This window comes from Paroedura picta, chromosome 1 (genome assembly GCF_049243985.1).
Source record: "Paroedura picta isolate Pp20150507F chromosome 1, Ppicta_v3.0, whole genome shotgun sequence".
Lineage (NCBI taxonomy): Eukaryota > Metazoa > Chordata > Lepidosauria > Squamata > Gekkonidae > Paroedura > Paroedura picta.
The window spans coordinates 53,084,967-53,097,336 of NC_135369.1; the positions used below are offsets into that span (position 1 = coordinate 53,084,967).

General features: G+C 44.6%; 1 protein-coding gene across 2 annotated transcripts in view; it reads right to left on the reverse strand.

Moving 5' to 3' along the window:
• KCNH1 (potassium voltage-gated channel subfamily H member 1) overlaps positions 1 to 12,370 on the reverse strand; it is a 316,249-nt gene that overhangs the window by 6,549 nt on the left and 297,330 nt on the right. Inside the window, exon 11 of one of the 2 annotated variants that reach the window (XR_013231140.1) lies at positions 8,924 to 9,985. Coding sequence is in view for 1 of the 2 variants with exons in the window: in XM_077338430.1 (XP_077194545.1) it covers positions 9,146 to 9,985 (840 nt within the window). In the remaining variant the exon portion in view is untranslated. Of the gene's footprint in view, positions 1 to 2,851; positions 9,986 to 12,370 lie in introns of those variants that run through there. The other variant, XM_077338430.1, reaches the window with a different exon arrangement.

Below are 12,370 nucleotides of genomic sequence, written 5' to 3' on the forward strand. Positions count from 1 at the left end.
ACACCACTGCAATTAATACACTTGTGTGTGAGCACACACACATCTAAATAAATGTCTATCTTTTGAGTACCATTTCTCAATATAGTCCAATAATACTTAATATAGCATCAAAGTCTCACATCAATTCACATAGCCATGATTTGTATGTAAAATCTGCCAATATATATTAACTTATTAATCTAGAGAAATGGTTACTATTGCCTGGAGTATCATTTGCAGCTGCGTTTCTTTGGCTTAAGGTTTATTGGTCGTTTTTTGGGGGGGGTAACTATGGTTGGTGATTTTATTTAAAGTGCAGTGACTGAAGAAGAGGTGTTCTATCAAAATGGGGAAATCACTTAATTCCTGTATTTATATTTTAATATGGTAAATCAAATATAATTGACATTTTCTGATGGTAATTATTAATAGCTGTTGGCAGACTTTATATGTAACTTATGTTTTTCTGAACTGATGTGAACTCTCATTGGGAATAAAACTTTGATCCTGTATTCCAGAGGAATCTGCACTACCTTGCTGAAATTTTCTCCCTCCCCCTTCCTGTTCAAATAGCTATAAGGCTTTTATTTTATTATATTTATACTAGGGGCAAAGCCCGTTGTATCCAAGAATCCAACGGGCGCTAGAGCTTGGCAGTGGGAAGAGGAAGGGGAGGAGTTGTCCAGTCTGTAAGGGCATGGGGTTGAATGTGTGTGTTGTGTGGGAGGTTGTGGTGGTGTGGTGGCAAATGAGGGCATGGGTGTGGAGATATGGGTGTCAAGAACCTGTGGTGTGAAATGTTCATTGAGTATGAGAGAGGACTGACCTTTGGGAATTGTGGCATAGTGGTTACAGATGAGCTTTTCAGAGCCATGTCCTGAGATATGTGAAGGGAAAATCAGACTGGAGACTCTTCTTAGGGGAAGATTACATGGCAACCAATTCCTCCCAGTTCTGTGTCATTTCCCTTCTTGTGTGAATTAGGCCACATTCACCGAAATGCCCCTCTGCCCTAATACACATGGGGTAGTCACAGTACACAAGTGTTCACCCTGTTCCTTCTGTCTCCCATGTTTTCACTATTGGTAAAATGTTATGTGCCCACATGCTTCTTTCATGGTTGCTCCTTAGTAGAATGGATTTTTGTACCCTATTGCTTACTACCCAAAGGAGTCTCAAAGCGGTTTACAAACACCGTTTCCATTCATCTCTCCACAATAGTCAACCTGTGAGGTATGTGGGGTTGTGAGAGATCAGAGAGAACTGGGAATGGGCCGCAGTGACCCAGCAGGCCTCAGGTGTCTCAAAGCATTTTCCAATCGTCTTCCCTTTCTCTCCCCATAGCAGACTCCCCATGAGGGAGGTGGGCTAGTGAGCCTCACAGGAAAGCTGGCAACCCTAAGAGGAAGACTCTCTGTGCACAGCAGTCTTGACCTTAGTAAGGTTTTTTATACTGTTTTTTTTATTATTATTTGCCAGGCCAAGGTTATGTGCCAGGCCAATAAGTCATTCAGTTACTATGTGTCTCCAGACATTTACTTGTTCTCTATTTACAGTTTCAGGCTGTAAATATTTATTTAGATCTTCCTGCACTTTCCAGACTCACAGGACTGATGCTGGTCTGCCTGTCTGTGCCCCAGAATACAAACAGTTGCTGGTAAGGGCTGGCTATAACCCATAGGCCAGGAGGGACACTCCTGCACCACTCCCTATCAACTGCAGGAAAAAATGGCTCATTTGAAGGCTGGACTCTGAGGCATTGTATGATTTTTAAGTCCCACCTCCAAACCTCCAGGAATATTTCCAACCCAGAGGTAGCCTACCTATAGGTGTGGCCTGGAGATCTCCTGGAATTACAGCTCACCTACAGAGTATAAAGATCAGCTCCCCAGGCAGAAAGGGCTACTTTGGACAGGGTTGTGGTAGAGAAGAAACATTTAAGGCTTCCCACACAGGTTGTTGTTGAATTGAAAGACTTGAGGCCTACTGCACAGGGTTGTTGTGCAGATGAAACAGGAGACAAAAGAAACAGTTTCCTCTGCAGAATAATGCTGTGCAGTGGCCTCAAATCTGCAGAGAGTTGCAAAGAAGAAAGACACATGGCTTGGCTGTGTCTAACCTCCAGGCAGAGCAGTATTTTAAGTGAGAAGGGGCTTTTCTGTGGCCTCCCTATTAGGCAACTGTTTGGCAGAAGGGGAAAGTCCCCCCCCCTCAAAAGGAAGGCCCTCAGGCTCCCCTGCATTGCTCTTGGAAAGGCCTCCTTCCCACAGTCAGGGCCTGTCAGAGGCTCCTTCGCAGGAGGAGAAGAAGAAGAAGAAGAAGAGTTGGTTCTTATATGCCGCTTTTCCCTACCCGAAGGAGGCTCAAAGCGGCTTACAGTCGCCTTCCCATTCCTCTCCCCACAACAGACACCCTGTGGGGTGGGTGAGGCTGAGAGAGCCCTGATATCACTGCTCGGTCAGAACAGTTTTATCAGTGCCGTGGCGAGCCCAAGGTCACCCAGCTGGTTGCATGTGGGGGAGCGCAGAATCGAACCTGGCATGCCAGATTAGAAGTCTGCACTCCTAACCACTACACCAAACTGGCTCTCTGGAGGCCTGAAGGGGGGGGGGGGAGGGAAGCACTCTCCAGCCTCCTGCCAGGATTCTGAGGCAATTTGCAGTTGGATATTACAGTTAGGACAGCCTTGGGGCGAAAGGGGCTGGCGCAGCCTCTGTTCTCATCCCCCTTGGCAGCCCTACTGACCTCCTCTCCCTGCGGTGGTCAGGAGCAGACTGGCAGCCAGACTGGGCTGGGTGAATGGAATTTTGGTCTGTCCTGGTGAGGGGCCAATAGGAAGGCACTTTGTGCGCCTCCCCATTGGCTGCTTGGCCCTGGATGGACACTCGGAGGGCCCAATCAGGAGCCACTTCGCGGCTCCTGATTGGGCCCTCTGAGTTTTTATCCTGGACGGGGCCCACCCTAACTCCTCCCCAGGTGGCCTTACCCTTTTATTTAATAGGAGCGGTTAAAGATACTGCCCTACCTTGCGGCTTAGGATGCTTTACAATGAAGATTGTGATACAATACAAGGAAGACATCATGATTGTGAATGTATAACATTACTAATGGTATAACTTTTAACAGTAGAACATTTAACATTAGAACATTGTGACTATACTCAACAACCGTGTTATTTTTGACTGTACCATGGTTCAGCTCTTCATCTGCAGGATACAGTTTTTGGTGGGAGGTGATTCTGAGGGCTCTGTTTGATCGTGTTGGTTCATTGGTCTTGACCAAAAGCTTGGTGGAAGAGCTCAATTTTGCAGACCCTGTGGAATTGTTTTAACTCTGGCAGGGCCCAGATCTAAGGTTCTTCTTCTGGGAACCTTAAGCCTGATCTGGTATTCAACAGTGCAGCTGTTAGAGTATGGGCCACATGGTGTTCCTGTGAGAACCCTGACTGCTGCATTCTGCACCAGTTGTAGTTTCTGGATCAGGGATCAGGGCAGGCCCACATAGAGTGAGTTGCAGAAATCCAGCCTAGAGGTGACCATTGCCTGGATCACTGTGGCTAGATGTTCTGGGGCCAGGTAGGGTCCTAGTAACTTAGCTTGGCATAGGTGCAAGAATGCTAGCCATGCTATTCTGGTGACCTGTCTACAGAGAGGGATATATCGAAGATCACACCCAAGTTCTTAGCTAAGTCAGCTACTATTAGTTGAACTCTGTCCAGATTGGGCAGTTGCACTTCCTCACCTGGAGCCTTCCTACTGAACCACAGGACCTCCGTCTTTGACAGATTGAATTTCAGATGACTGTGCTTAAGCCAACCCATCGCTGCTTCCAGACATCTGGCTAATGAGTCTGGGGGTGAATCAGGGTGGCCATCCATCAGGAGGAGGATCTGGGTGTCATTGGCATATTGATGACATCCCAGGCTGAACCTCCATATCAGCTGGGTGAAAGGGCACATAAAGATATTGAATACAATTGGGGAGAGAACTACTCCTTGTGGCACCCCACATTGGAGTTGTCAGTGATATGTCTGGTTCTCTCTGATTGCTACCCTGTGTCAACAACCCTGAAGAAAGGAGATCAATCATTGAAGGACTGTCCCTTGTATCCTGGCATCGGCAAGGTCTGTGTCTTGCAGCTATATATGAGCCCAATAGCAGCCCAAGACAGGACTTGCTGCTCTGCTGCTGTTTATTTGTTTATGTGCAGTTTGTGGTGGTAGTGGTTGTTATAATTGTTTCAAGTCCCTTCAAGGAGTAACGTGGGGTACAAATATGTATATAACTTTAAATGTTACAGAATTCTATTTGGAAATTGTATTTTAAAAAATCGACTATAATGTCCAAGTGTGTTCATTTTATTGGTGCATTTTAAGCATCAGTGAATTGTGGGATTTGTAGTTTCAGTCCCTTATATTTTGTGATGCATGAAGTCAAGCATCTGTACCGTAAATAAAACCGTTAAGGGGTGGTGGGAGGAGTCGCACTCATCACATACCTGATTGGCTGTCCATCCAATGAACGACCAATCAGGTGGCGTTTCTTGCCCCTGGCTGCATCTCCTCCAACTTCTTCCATGTGGAAGAAATGTCAGCCGGCTCTATTGCAGCAATGTCCCCCAAAATCCCTGGCCCTAGTGCCCATTGTATTTTGCGATAGAACAGACTTTTTAGCTAGTCGTGCAAATAAAATGGTGCTCTGGTTCATCAGATAAAAGGTAAAGGTAAAGGTATCCCCAGTGCAAGCACCGGGCCATGTCTGACCCTTGGGGTGACGCCCTCTAGCGTTTTCATGGCAGACTCAGTACAGGGTTGTTTGCCAGTGCCTTCCCCAGTCATTACCGTTTACCCCCCAGCAAGCTGGGTACTCATTTTACCGACCTCGGAAGGATGGAAGGCTGAGTCAACCTTGAGCCGGCTGCTGGGATCAAACTCCCAGCCTCGTGGGCAGAGCTTTCAGACTGCATGACTGCTGCCTTACCACTCTGTGCCACAATTAACTCCCTTAATTATGGCCATTTCCTGACTTCAGGTTAATTTGTTAGGTGTTATACCCAACTGAATATATCTTAGTCAATTATTCATATATCTTAGTCGATTAACTGATTAGTTCATTGATTAAGGCTGCATGGAATTACAAATAAATAAGTTTTTTGGGAGGGGTTCAAAATGTGTTGCATCAAGCTCTGTGGATGATAGAAGAATATCTTGTTCTAAGATCAAGCCATCCATCACTTAGAAGTTCATATTAGAAATAATAATTTAAAAAAAATTGATGCCCAATTAATTGGAAGCCTCTTGTACTTAGTTGAATATTGTTGTTATTGTTTTTTTAATCTACCTAATAGTGTGATAAAATGCAAAGTTACTTCTGTTTCAGCCTTTTGAAATCATGAGGATCAGATCAGTTTACGTATCCAGTTGCCCTAGATATGCAGTAGCCCTGAAATAGATGCATTCACACAAACAATAAATTCCAGGCAAAATAACTAAAGCTAAATGGCCCTGCTCTCTGTGCAAAGCGATTTCTTGGTACGACAGATTAATTTTATGGAGTGCAGAGTTTTCAAAGCTCCTTCCCAGGACTGCAGCAGAGTTACAAACTGCTGGGCTTTATGTGCTGTATATTATTGGAAGCGCTTTCTATTTTTGTTCCTGATAATTATGAAGGTGAGAGCAGACTCAGACAGGGCTCTCGCTGCCTCCCTGTGGCTTAATGGCAATCAAAGCCTTATGCAAAGATCACTGGGCAGGAGTCAGAGAGCTCCAGCAGGACTTTGCACAGTCATTCCCCAGAAGTAACTCCTTACTTTACCCAGAGGATGTTTGTGACACTTCCATGGGATTGACAGGATGCTTATTTTAGACAGGGGCGGGAGGAAGCATCCACGGCATTTGACATTAAGTGCATCATCCTTGAGATCCAGTCCATGTCTTTTGGAAAGTGTAATCTACACTAGAGTTCCCAAAGTGGGTGGTACACCCCCCTGGGAAGAAGGATCCAGGGGGACAGTGAGAAATTTCGGGGCATTAGGAGGGTGGTGAGGAATTTGGGGACAGCAGGGGGACAGTAGTCTGATTCTTCCTGCTGCAACTGTGTTTTCCTTGTGAGAGATGTGGCTTAGTGGCTTGCCATTGGGCAGTAGTGACCCTGGACTTTCTTGGCTGTCTCCCATCCCAGTGCTGACCACAACCAACCCTGCTGCACTTCCTGAAGAAAACAACAGTTTCAGGAAATGGGCTGGATGGAATCATATTCCTGCTGAGCACCTTCCTCCTCAGAATCTATCCTTCCCAGGCTCCATCCCAGATCTCCAGGATTTTCTTAACCTACCGTTAGAAACTTTCCCTCCAAAGTCTCCATCTTTGGGAGGCTGGAAAAGCCTTTTCCTATTTGCTTCAGGCTGTGAAATTTTCCATTGCTTGCTTCTCCCCCCCCCCCCTCATCTGTCTTACTCCCCAATGAGGGCCCAAAGTGGTTTTACAGATGACTGTTTTTTCCATGATTAAAATATGGCTGCTGTACAACCAAAAAAGAAGTGTTGGCAATATAGTGTATTTTAAATTTTCAGTAGACCTAACACCAGGAAAGATGTGTGCGATCGGATGTATAAGAGGGGGCACTAGGGATATGGACTGGGAGCCAAGGAGGCGGCAGCTCAAAAAAGTTAGGGAACTACTGGTCTATACTGTCAACATGTAAATGGTGGACAACTCTGCCCCTGCCTCCAAGTAGAAGCAGCCAAATGTATTCAGGATATTAATTTGGATCCAACACTTTGTGGCATTTTTTCTCCAAACAGGATGACATGGAATAATTTCCCAGTCTAAGATCTAGTGTTGAACTGCCTGGTAAGCATACACCACAGTTTGCAAATTAGAAGCCAGGTCTGTGAACACCACTGACTCCCTCTGCCTCATCTTCTCCAATGATAATTCCTCACATTTCTCAGTGTGCATTAATCAGGATTTAGAATTATGTTTGCACCAATGCTAATCATGGTAAAGAGAAGCTGGACTTCACAGCTTAATATAGAAATGAAAACAGGACTTGAACTCGGTTTGCAAACTGTGCTCTAATGAAAACATTAGAATATGTGCACACTGTTGTACAATTGGCCCTGAAAGCCTCAATAGTAGTTTACAGTTTTTACCGCAAAGTGGCTTGGCATAATATGATGAAGAAGAAAAGTTGGTTTTATACCCTGCTTTTCACTACTTGAAGGAGTCTCAAAGCAGCTTACAATCACCTTCCCTTCCTCTCCCCAAAACAGACAACCAGTGAGGTAAGTGGGGCTGAGAGAGCTCTGACAGGACTCTGATTAGCCCAAGGTCTCCCAGTTGGTTGCTTATGGAAGAGCAAGGAATCAAACCTGGCTTGCCAGATTAGAGGTTGCCCCTCTTAATGTACACACTCTGGGGTTTCTTGATGGCCCTGGAAGGGTTTCACAAATGGGTGGAAGCTAGTTAATTTTTAATATATTTTTTTTCAAATTTGTTATGCATTTATGAGGTGACATGACATTATATGGCCATGATGACCCACCCCTCCCTCCCAAAATGACCAATGATGGGCCTGGAGGGTGTGGGAAGAGGAGGGGCTCCAAGTAGGTGCTGACTCTGTTCTTACTGCAGTGTTGATCGCTGTCTGTAATGCACACTGCATGTTTTGATTCACAGATGTGATGCAAAGGACTGTGGTGGTTCTGTGCAAATGGTGAAGCTCAGTTATCCATCCCTTGCACAAGTAACCCAACCAATTTACTATTTTTATGTATTCAAAATTTAGCTGGTGGGAAAAAAAATCAAGCTGAGCTCCAAGTTACATAAGGAACATCTTAGGAGAATCAGAGGACACTAGCAACAACAATAAGATGAAAGGATCCTATGGGGTGTTCTAAATACAGTTGTGACACATTTTACAATATAGAAGAGGGATTGAATAATGCCAGAATACATCATCATGAGGTATTCGGGGCCATTACAATGAAAAAATGACACCGGAATGGTTTGTGTGCCATAATGCATCCTTAATGTCAATGTATCACATCCTTTGGTATTTATATCATTCAAAGAAACTCAAAGGTGAAGCAAGCATTTTTTTAAAGGTACAAACACAAAAAAATATTACTATCTAGTTGAGGGTTTTCTTGACAGTAATAGGGGAATATGGAAGACCTGTTCCTAGAAATTCTAATATTTTGGGGAATTGAGCTGCTCTACCCAATAGCTTTGCATTTAATTACAATCAGATATTATCACCAAGACTGATCCCCCCCTCCCAGCATTAGTAGTTAACACCCTCCATAAATGTGAAATTAAATAGTGAATACTTTGATATGAAACCTCCATAAGCTCTAGCCACCCTTCCCTGACCATCTCATCATACCCACAGTGTGATAAGAAACGATTACATTCTACATGATGTATAAAGGCTAGTAAGGCAGGAAAGTGGGACAGTTTGCCAGACCATGTTGCACATGTAAAGACACAGCAGAGTAAAATCCAAAATCTATGAAGAACTTACTAGTACGGACCAGAGCGTTACCTGAGCCATGTATCCTCCTTTTCGAGTGGACACACTGACCCCAACATATAAGGCAAGATCAGGCATAAGGGATCTCTATGCAGGGCTGTTCATGCAAGGGCCCAATCCATGCAGTTGTTCCACCCATTAAAAAAAAGGAGGGGGGAACTTTCACAATTCAGGTCTTTATTTGCATAGCCTGGTCTGTGGAGCCCTCATGTCAGATGCTGCCTTACATGCAGGGAGATACATTCATTTGCTGCAGTCTCTCAAAAAAAAGCATTTCTACAGATATGCTTAATGCATGAGTGCCATTTTTCTAGGACTGTGTTGTTGTTGTTTTTTAAAAAAACAAGCAATCAATTTGAGTGGGAAGGGATGCTCTAACGAAGGAGTAGGAAAAACATTATAAACTGTACCCTTGCTGTCAAAAAGACTTCAGAATCAGCTGCCATCTTGACGTGAGGTTGCAATTCCTGTTACTGTACTGTTTAGAGACAGAGGGGACATGCTTAACAGGTGGCCCCTCAGTGGTTGTCATCAAGAAAAGACTAAATGTTTTCATTTTTTTAATTTAAAAAAATGTTAAGTGATGTTTGTGTTTGTGAGGGGCATTCGTTTTACTCTTGTTTTAAAGAAACTCAGCTTGCTCCAAAGATGTCCTTTTCTGATTCCGGAGACTGGGGTCTTGATATTTCATACAACTCCTGTGGTGATTGCGAGCTTCTTCTAGAGGCTAATATCCTTAGTATCTCAGCAAGCTGTTTTTCTATATTGGTCATTTTTGTGTTTAAAGCTTTGATGTCCTCTTTCAGCTCATGCTTCACTTCCAGCATAGTAGCCTGAAGAGTCTGTTCAGGAATGGGGTAGAAAGTGTGTTTGACCTCTGCTAGGACAGGACTTCGATCCTGAGGGCTCCGCGTCTCCCCAACATTGTCCAAGCGCAGGTCACTTTTCGTGATGCCACTGTCGCAGGAGTCGGTCTTCTTCAGAGTGGCTTCTCCCGCTGCCCTTGTTCTCTCCGGCAAAGTTTCCATGGATTCAGCTTTGGAGACTTTGTTCCAGTCTTCTCCCTTTCCACAGGCATCTTTGAATTTGGTCCAGCCTTTGCACTTTGGAAGATCCCCTGCCACTTTGGTACCTGCATAGTCTGAGGGAGGGGCTTGAAGTTTGGCTTGGTCAGACACACCAGATGTAGAAGCAGACTGATAAGCAATGGGTGTTGCAGGACTCTCCCTGACGGTTACAATGCTAGCTTTTACAATGGTACGTGAAGGATGATCTCCCAAAACATTGCCTTTTTCCACATCTAGATCGTCTCTGCCTCTTTCTGCTGCTAACCGGGCTTCCTTCTGCTGTCTAAATCTTTGAAAAAGCCGACGGACAGGGTGGTCAGGTGGCAGAACTAAAGGTGCCTCGTTCTTCCTTTTCATCCGTTCTTCTTCTTCCCGTTTGACATCACTGATCTTACGGAACACAATCTGTAAAAAAGAAATATCACACCAAAGATTAGCAAATCACAAACCTGGGTCATCACTGGAAGTTAAATCCTTTGTATTCCATCGTTTCTGATCAAATGCCTACAATATCTCAGTTGCCTGCATTATGGTTCAAAGTGGATTTTAAGACTGCTTGGAAGAGGAGAACATTCAATACATCTCATCAAACAATGTAATGTCACATTGCAAAACTGGTGTTCTTGACTTGGGGAACTAGCTGTTTATGAATTCTACCTCTTACAGGCACTCACAGTCCATGCCAGGGCTGTGGGAAGAAACTTTGTAAATGTGCATTCCAATAAAAATCTTCTGACCACCAGCCGGCCAGTCATGATGTTCCAGGTGGAGCATACAACTATCAGAAGGTTCTCAGAAAGCAACTGGGCTCCTGCCAGCTTCCCTGAACACAGTCCTCAGCTAGAATCATAGAATCATAGAATGATAGAGTTGGAAGGGGCCATACAGGCCATCTAGTCCAACCCCCTGCTCAATGCAGGATCAGCCCTAAGCATCCTAAAGCATCCAAGAAAGGTGTGTATCCAACCTTTGCTTGAAGACTGCCAGTGAGAAGCCTTGTACACTTCCCAAATGAGGCAAAGCAGAATGGGGGAGTTCACTGGCTCTGGGCCAACTTTCCAAGCCCCAGTACACTGCTAATAAGTTTGCACAGAGCAAGGTAGGGGGCGTGTGGTGGGGGCAGATGGTGGAATGTGCATATGGGGCTAAGACCTTTGTAATACTGTTCTATTCATATTTTAAAATAGCAAATAAGTCACTAGGTGCATTCTGGTTTGCATTTGAATGGACATAATGGAAGAATTCGTTTGAGGTTCTGATATAATCAACACTAATGTATTCTAAAGAACTCTGAGGCATTGGGCACAAAGCCATCCGTGCCTGTTACTGTTAAAGCAAACTGTTCTTTTTACCTTTTTTTTTGCTGTTTTAAAATGCTTCGAATATTTAATTAATAGAAAAGTGACTCAAATGTTAAGCAGCAGTAACAGCTCCGCATTGACTGTTTCCGCACTGGGAACTCTGCTGTCCCAGCTCCTGTGCGGGAGCACAAATCCAGGGCAGACAAGGTGAACCGGGCCAAAGCCCCCCCCCCCCCCCCCCCGTGCGTTAGCAAGAAGAGACAGGGCAACCTGCATCAGCTCAAACTCCAGCCTGCAGCTCGGTGCGAAGCCTCCGGTGCAGAAACGATCATTCTGTGCAAAGTCTTTTCAGACTGACTCTTCCACCAATCCACCTCTCATAGAGGCATTGATTTACTCAATCCCCTCCTATCTCTAAGCCGAGACTCTTAGGTCATATTAATCCACTACCAGAGTGGATCATTGCTGTCAACGAACCATGTATTTTATTTTACTTCTTTTACACCATACCTTTCTCCTCAAAAGGGACCTGAGGTGGTTTCCATTCTTCTCTCCTCTGTTTAATCCTGACAACAACCCAAGAAGGTAGTTGAAGCTGAGAGTGAACCAAAGTTCCCAGCAAGTATCTATGGCAGAATGGGGAGTTCAACTCAAATCTCCCAGATCCTAGGCAGACACTCTTTCCGCTACGCCATGCTGGCTCTCATTCTCACTTCAGATGGCCGCAGTGATATTTGGTCAGGTGGATCACCTGTGTTGTTTCCCCCTCGTGTGCCATCTTGGACAGCGGGCATCGGCATGGAAAGGATTGAGGTGACATCCCTGCAATATGAAGCCTAACCACAGGTAAGCTCTATGTATGGCTCAGATCTCTGCTGAATCACCAGACGTACTTCACTGGTGCTGTTCTTATTCACTCCCTCTCCTGCAGTTTCTCTGCTCTCTGTCTTTCACCTGCACCAGTACCCTTACCAGACCTTCATACTGCACCAGAGCACGGGGGTGGGGAAGAACCGTAATGAACTGAGAGGGAAAAGTCCCTCAGATCTATTATTGTTTTAAGGAACAGTCCTAAAACTAGTCCTGGAAAACAGTCCTGAGGACTGCAGTCTTAGACACCAGTCCCTCTTCTAGAGTGCTGTTCAAGATGGCCAACTAGAAACAGCAACAGCCAGTACTGTTTTAGTAGCTATATGACTCTGCCCCCAAGAAGACCCAGCAAGGTTAGGATAACCAGTTTACTATAAAGTCATCAAATTAAATGTTGGTAATGCAGTCAGAAATAACCTTCATTTTATAAATGTTAATTTAAAAAAAACAAATAGGCTGAGCAAACAAATTAATATCCACCCACATGTCAAAGAAGCATCTATATTAAGATAGCTCTAGCAAGAACACAAAATAATATGACTTTATGTTTCCCCTGCTGATGCTAAATCTACTTGATATTCTTCTCAATGCCAGGCAGGCACACAAACAGCTTTGTTAA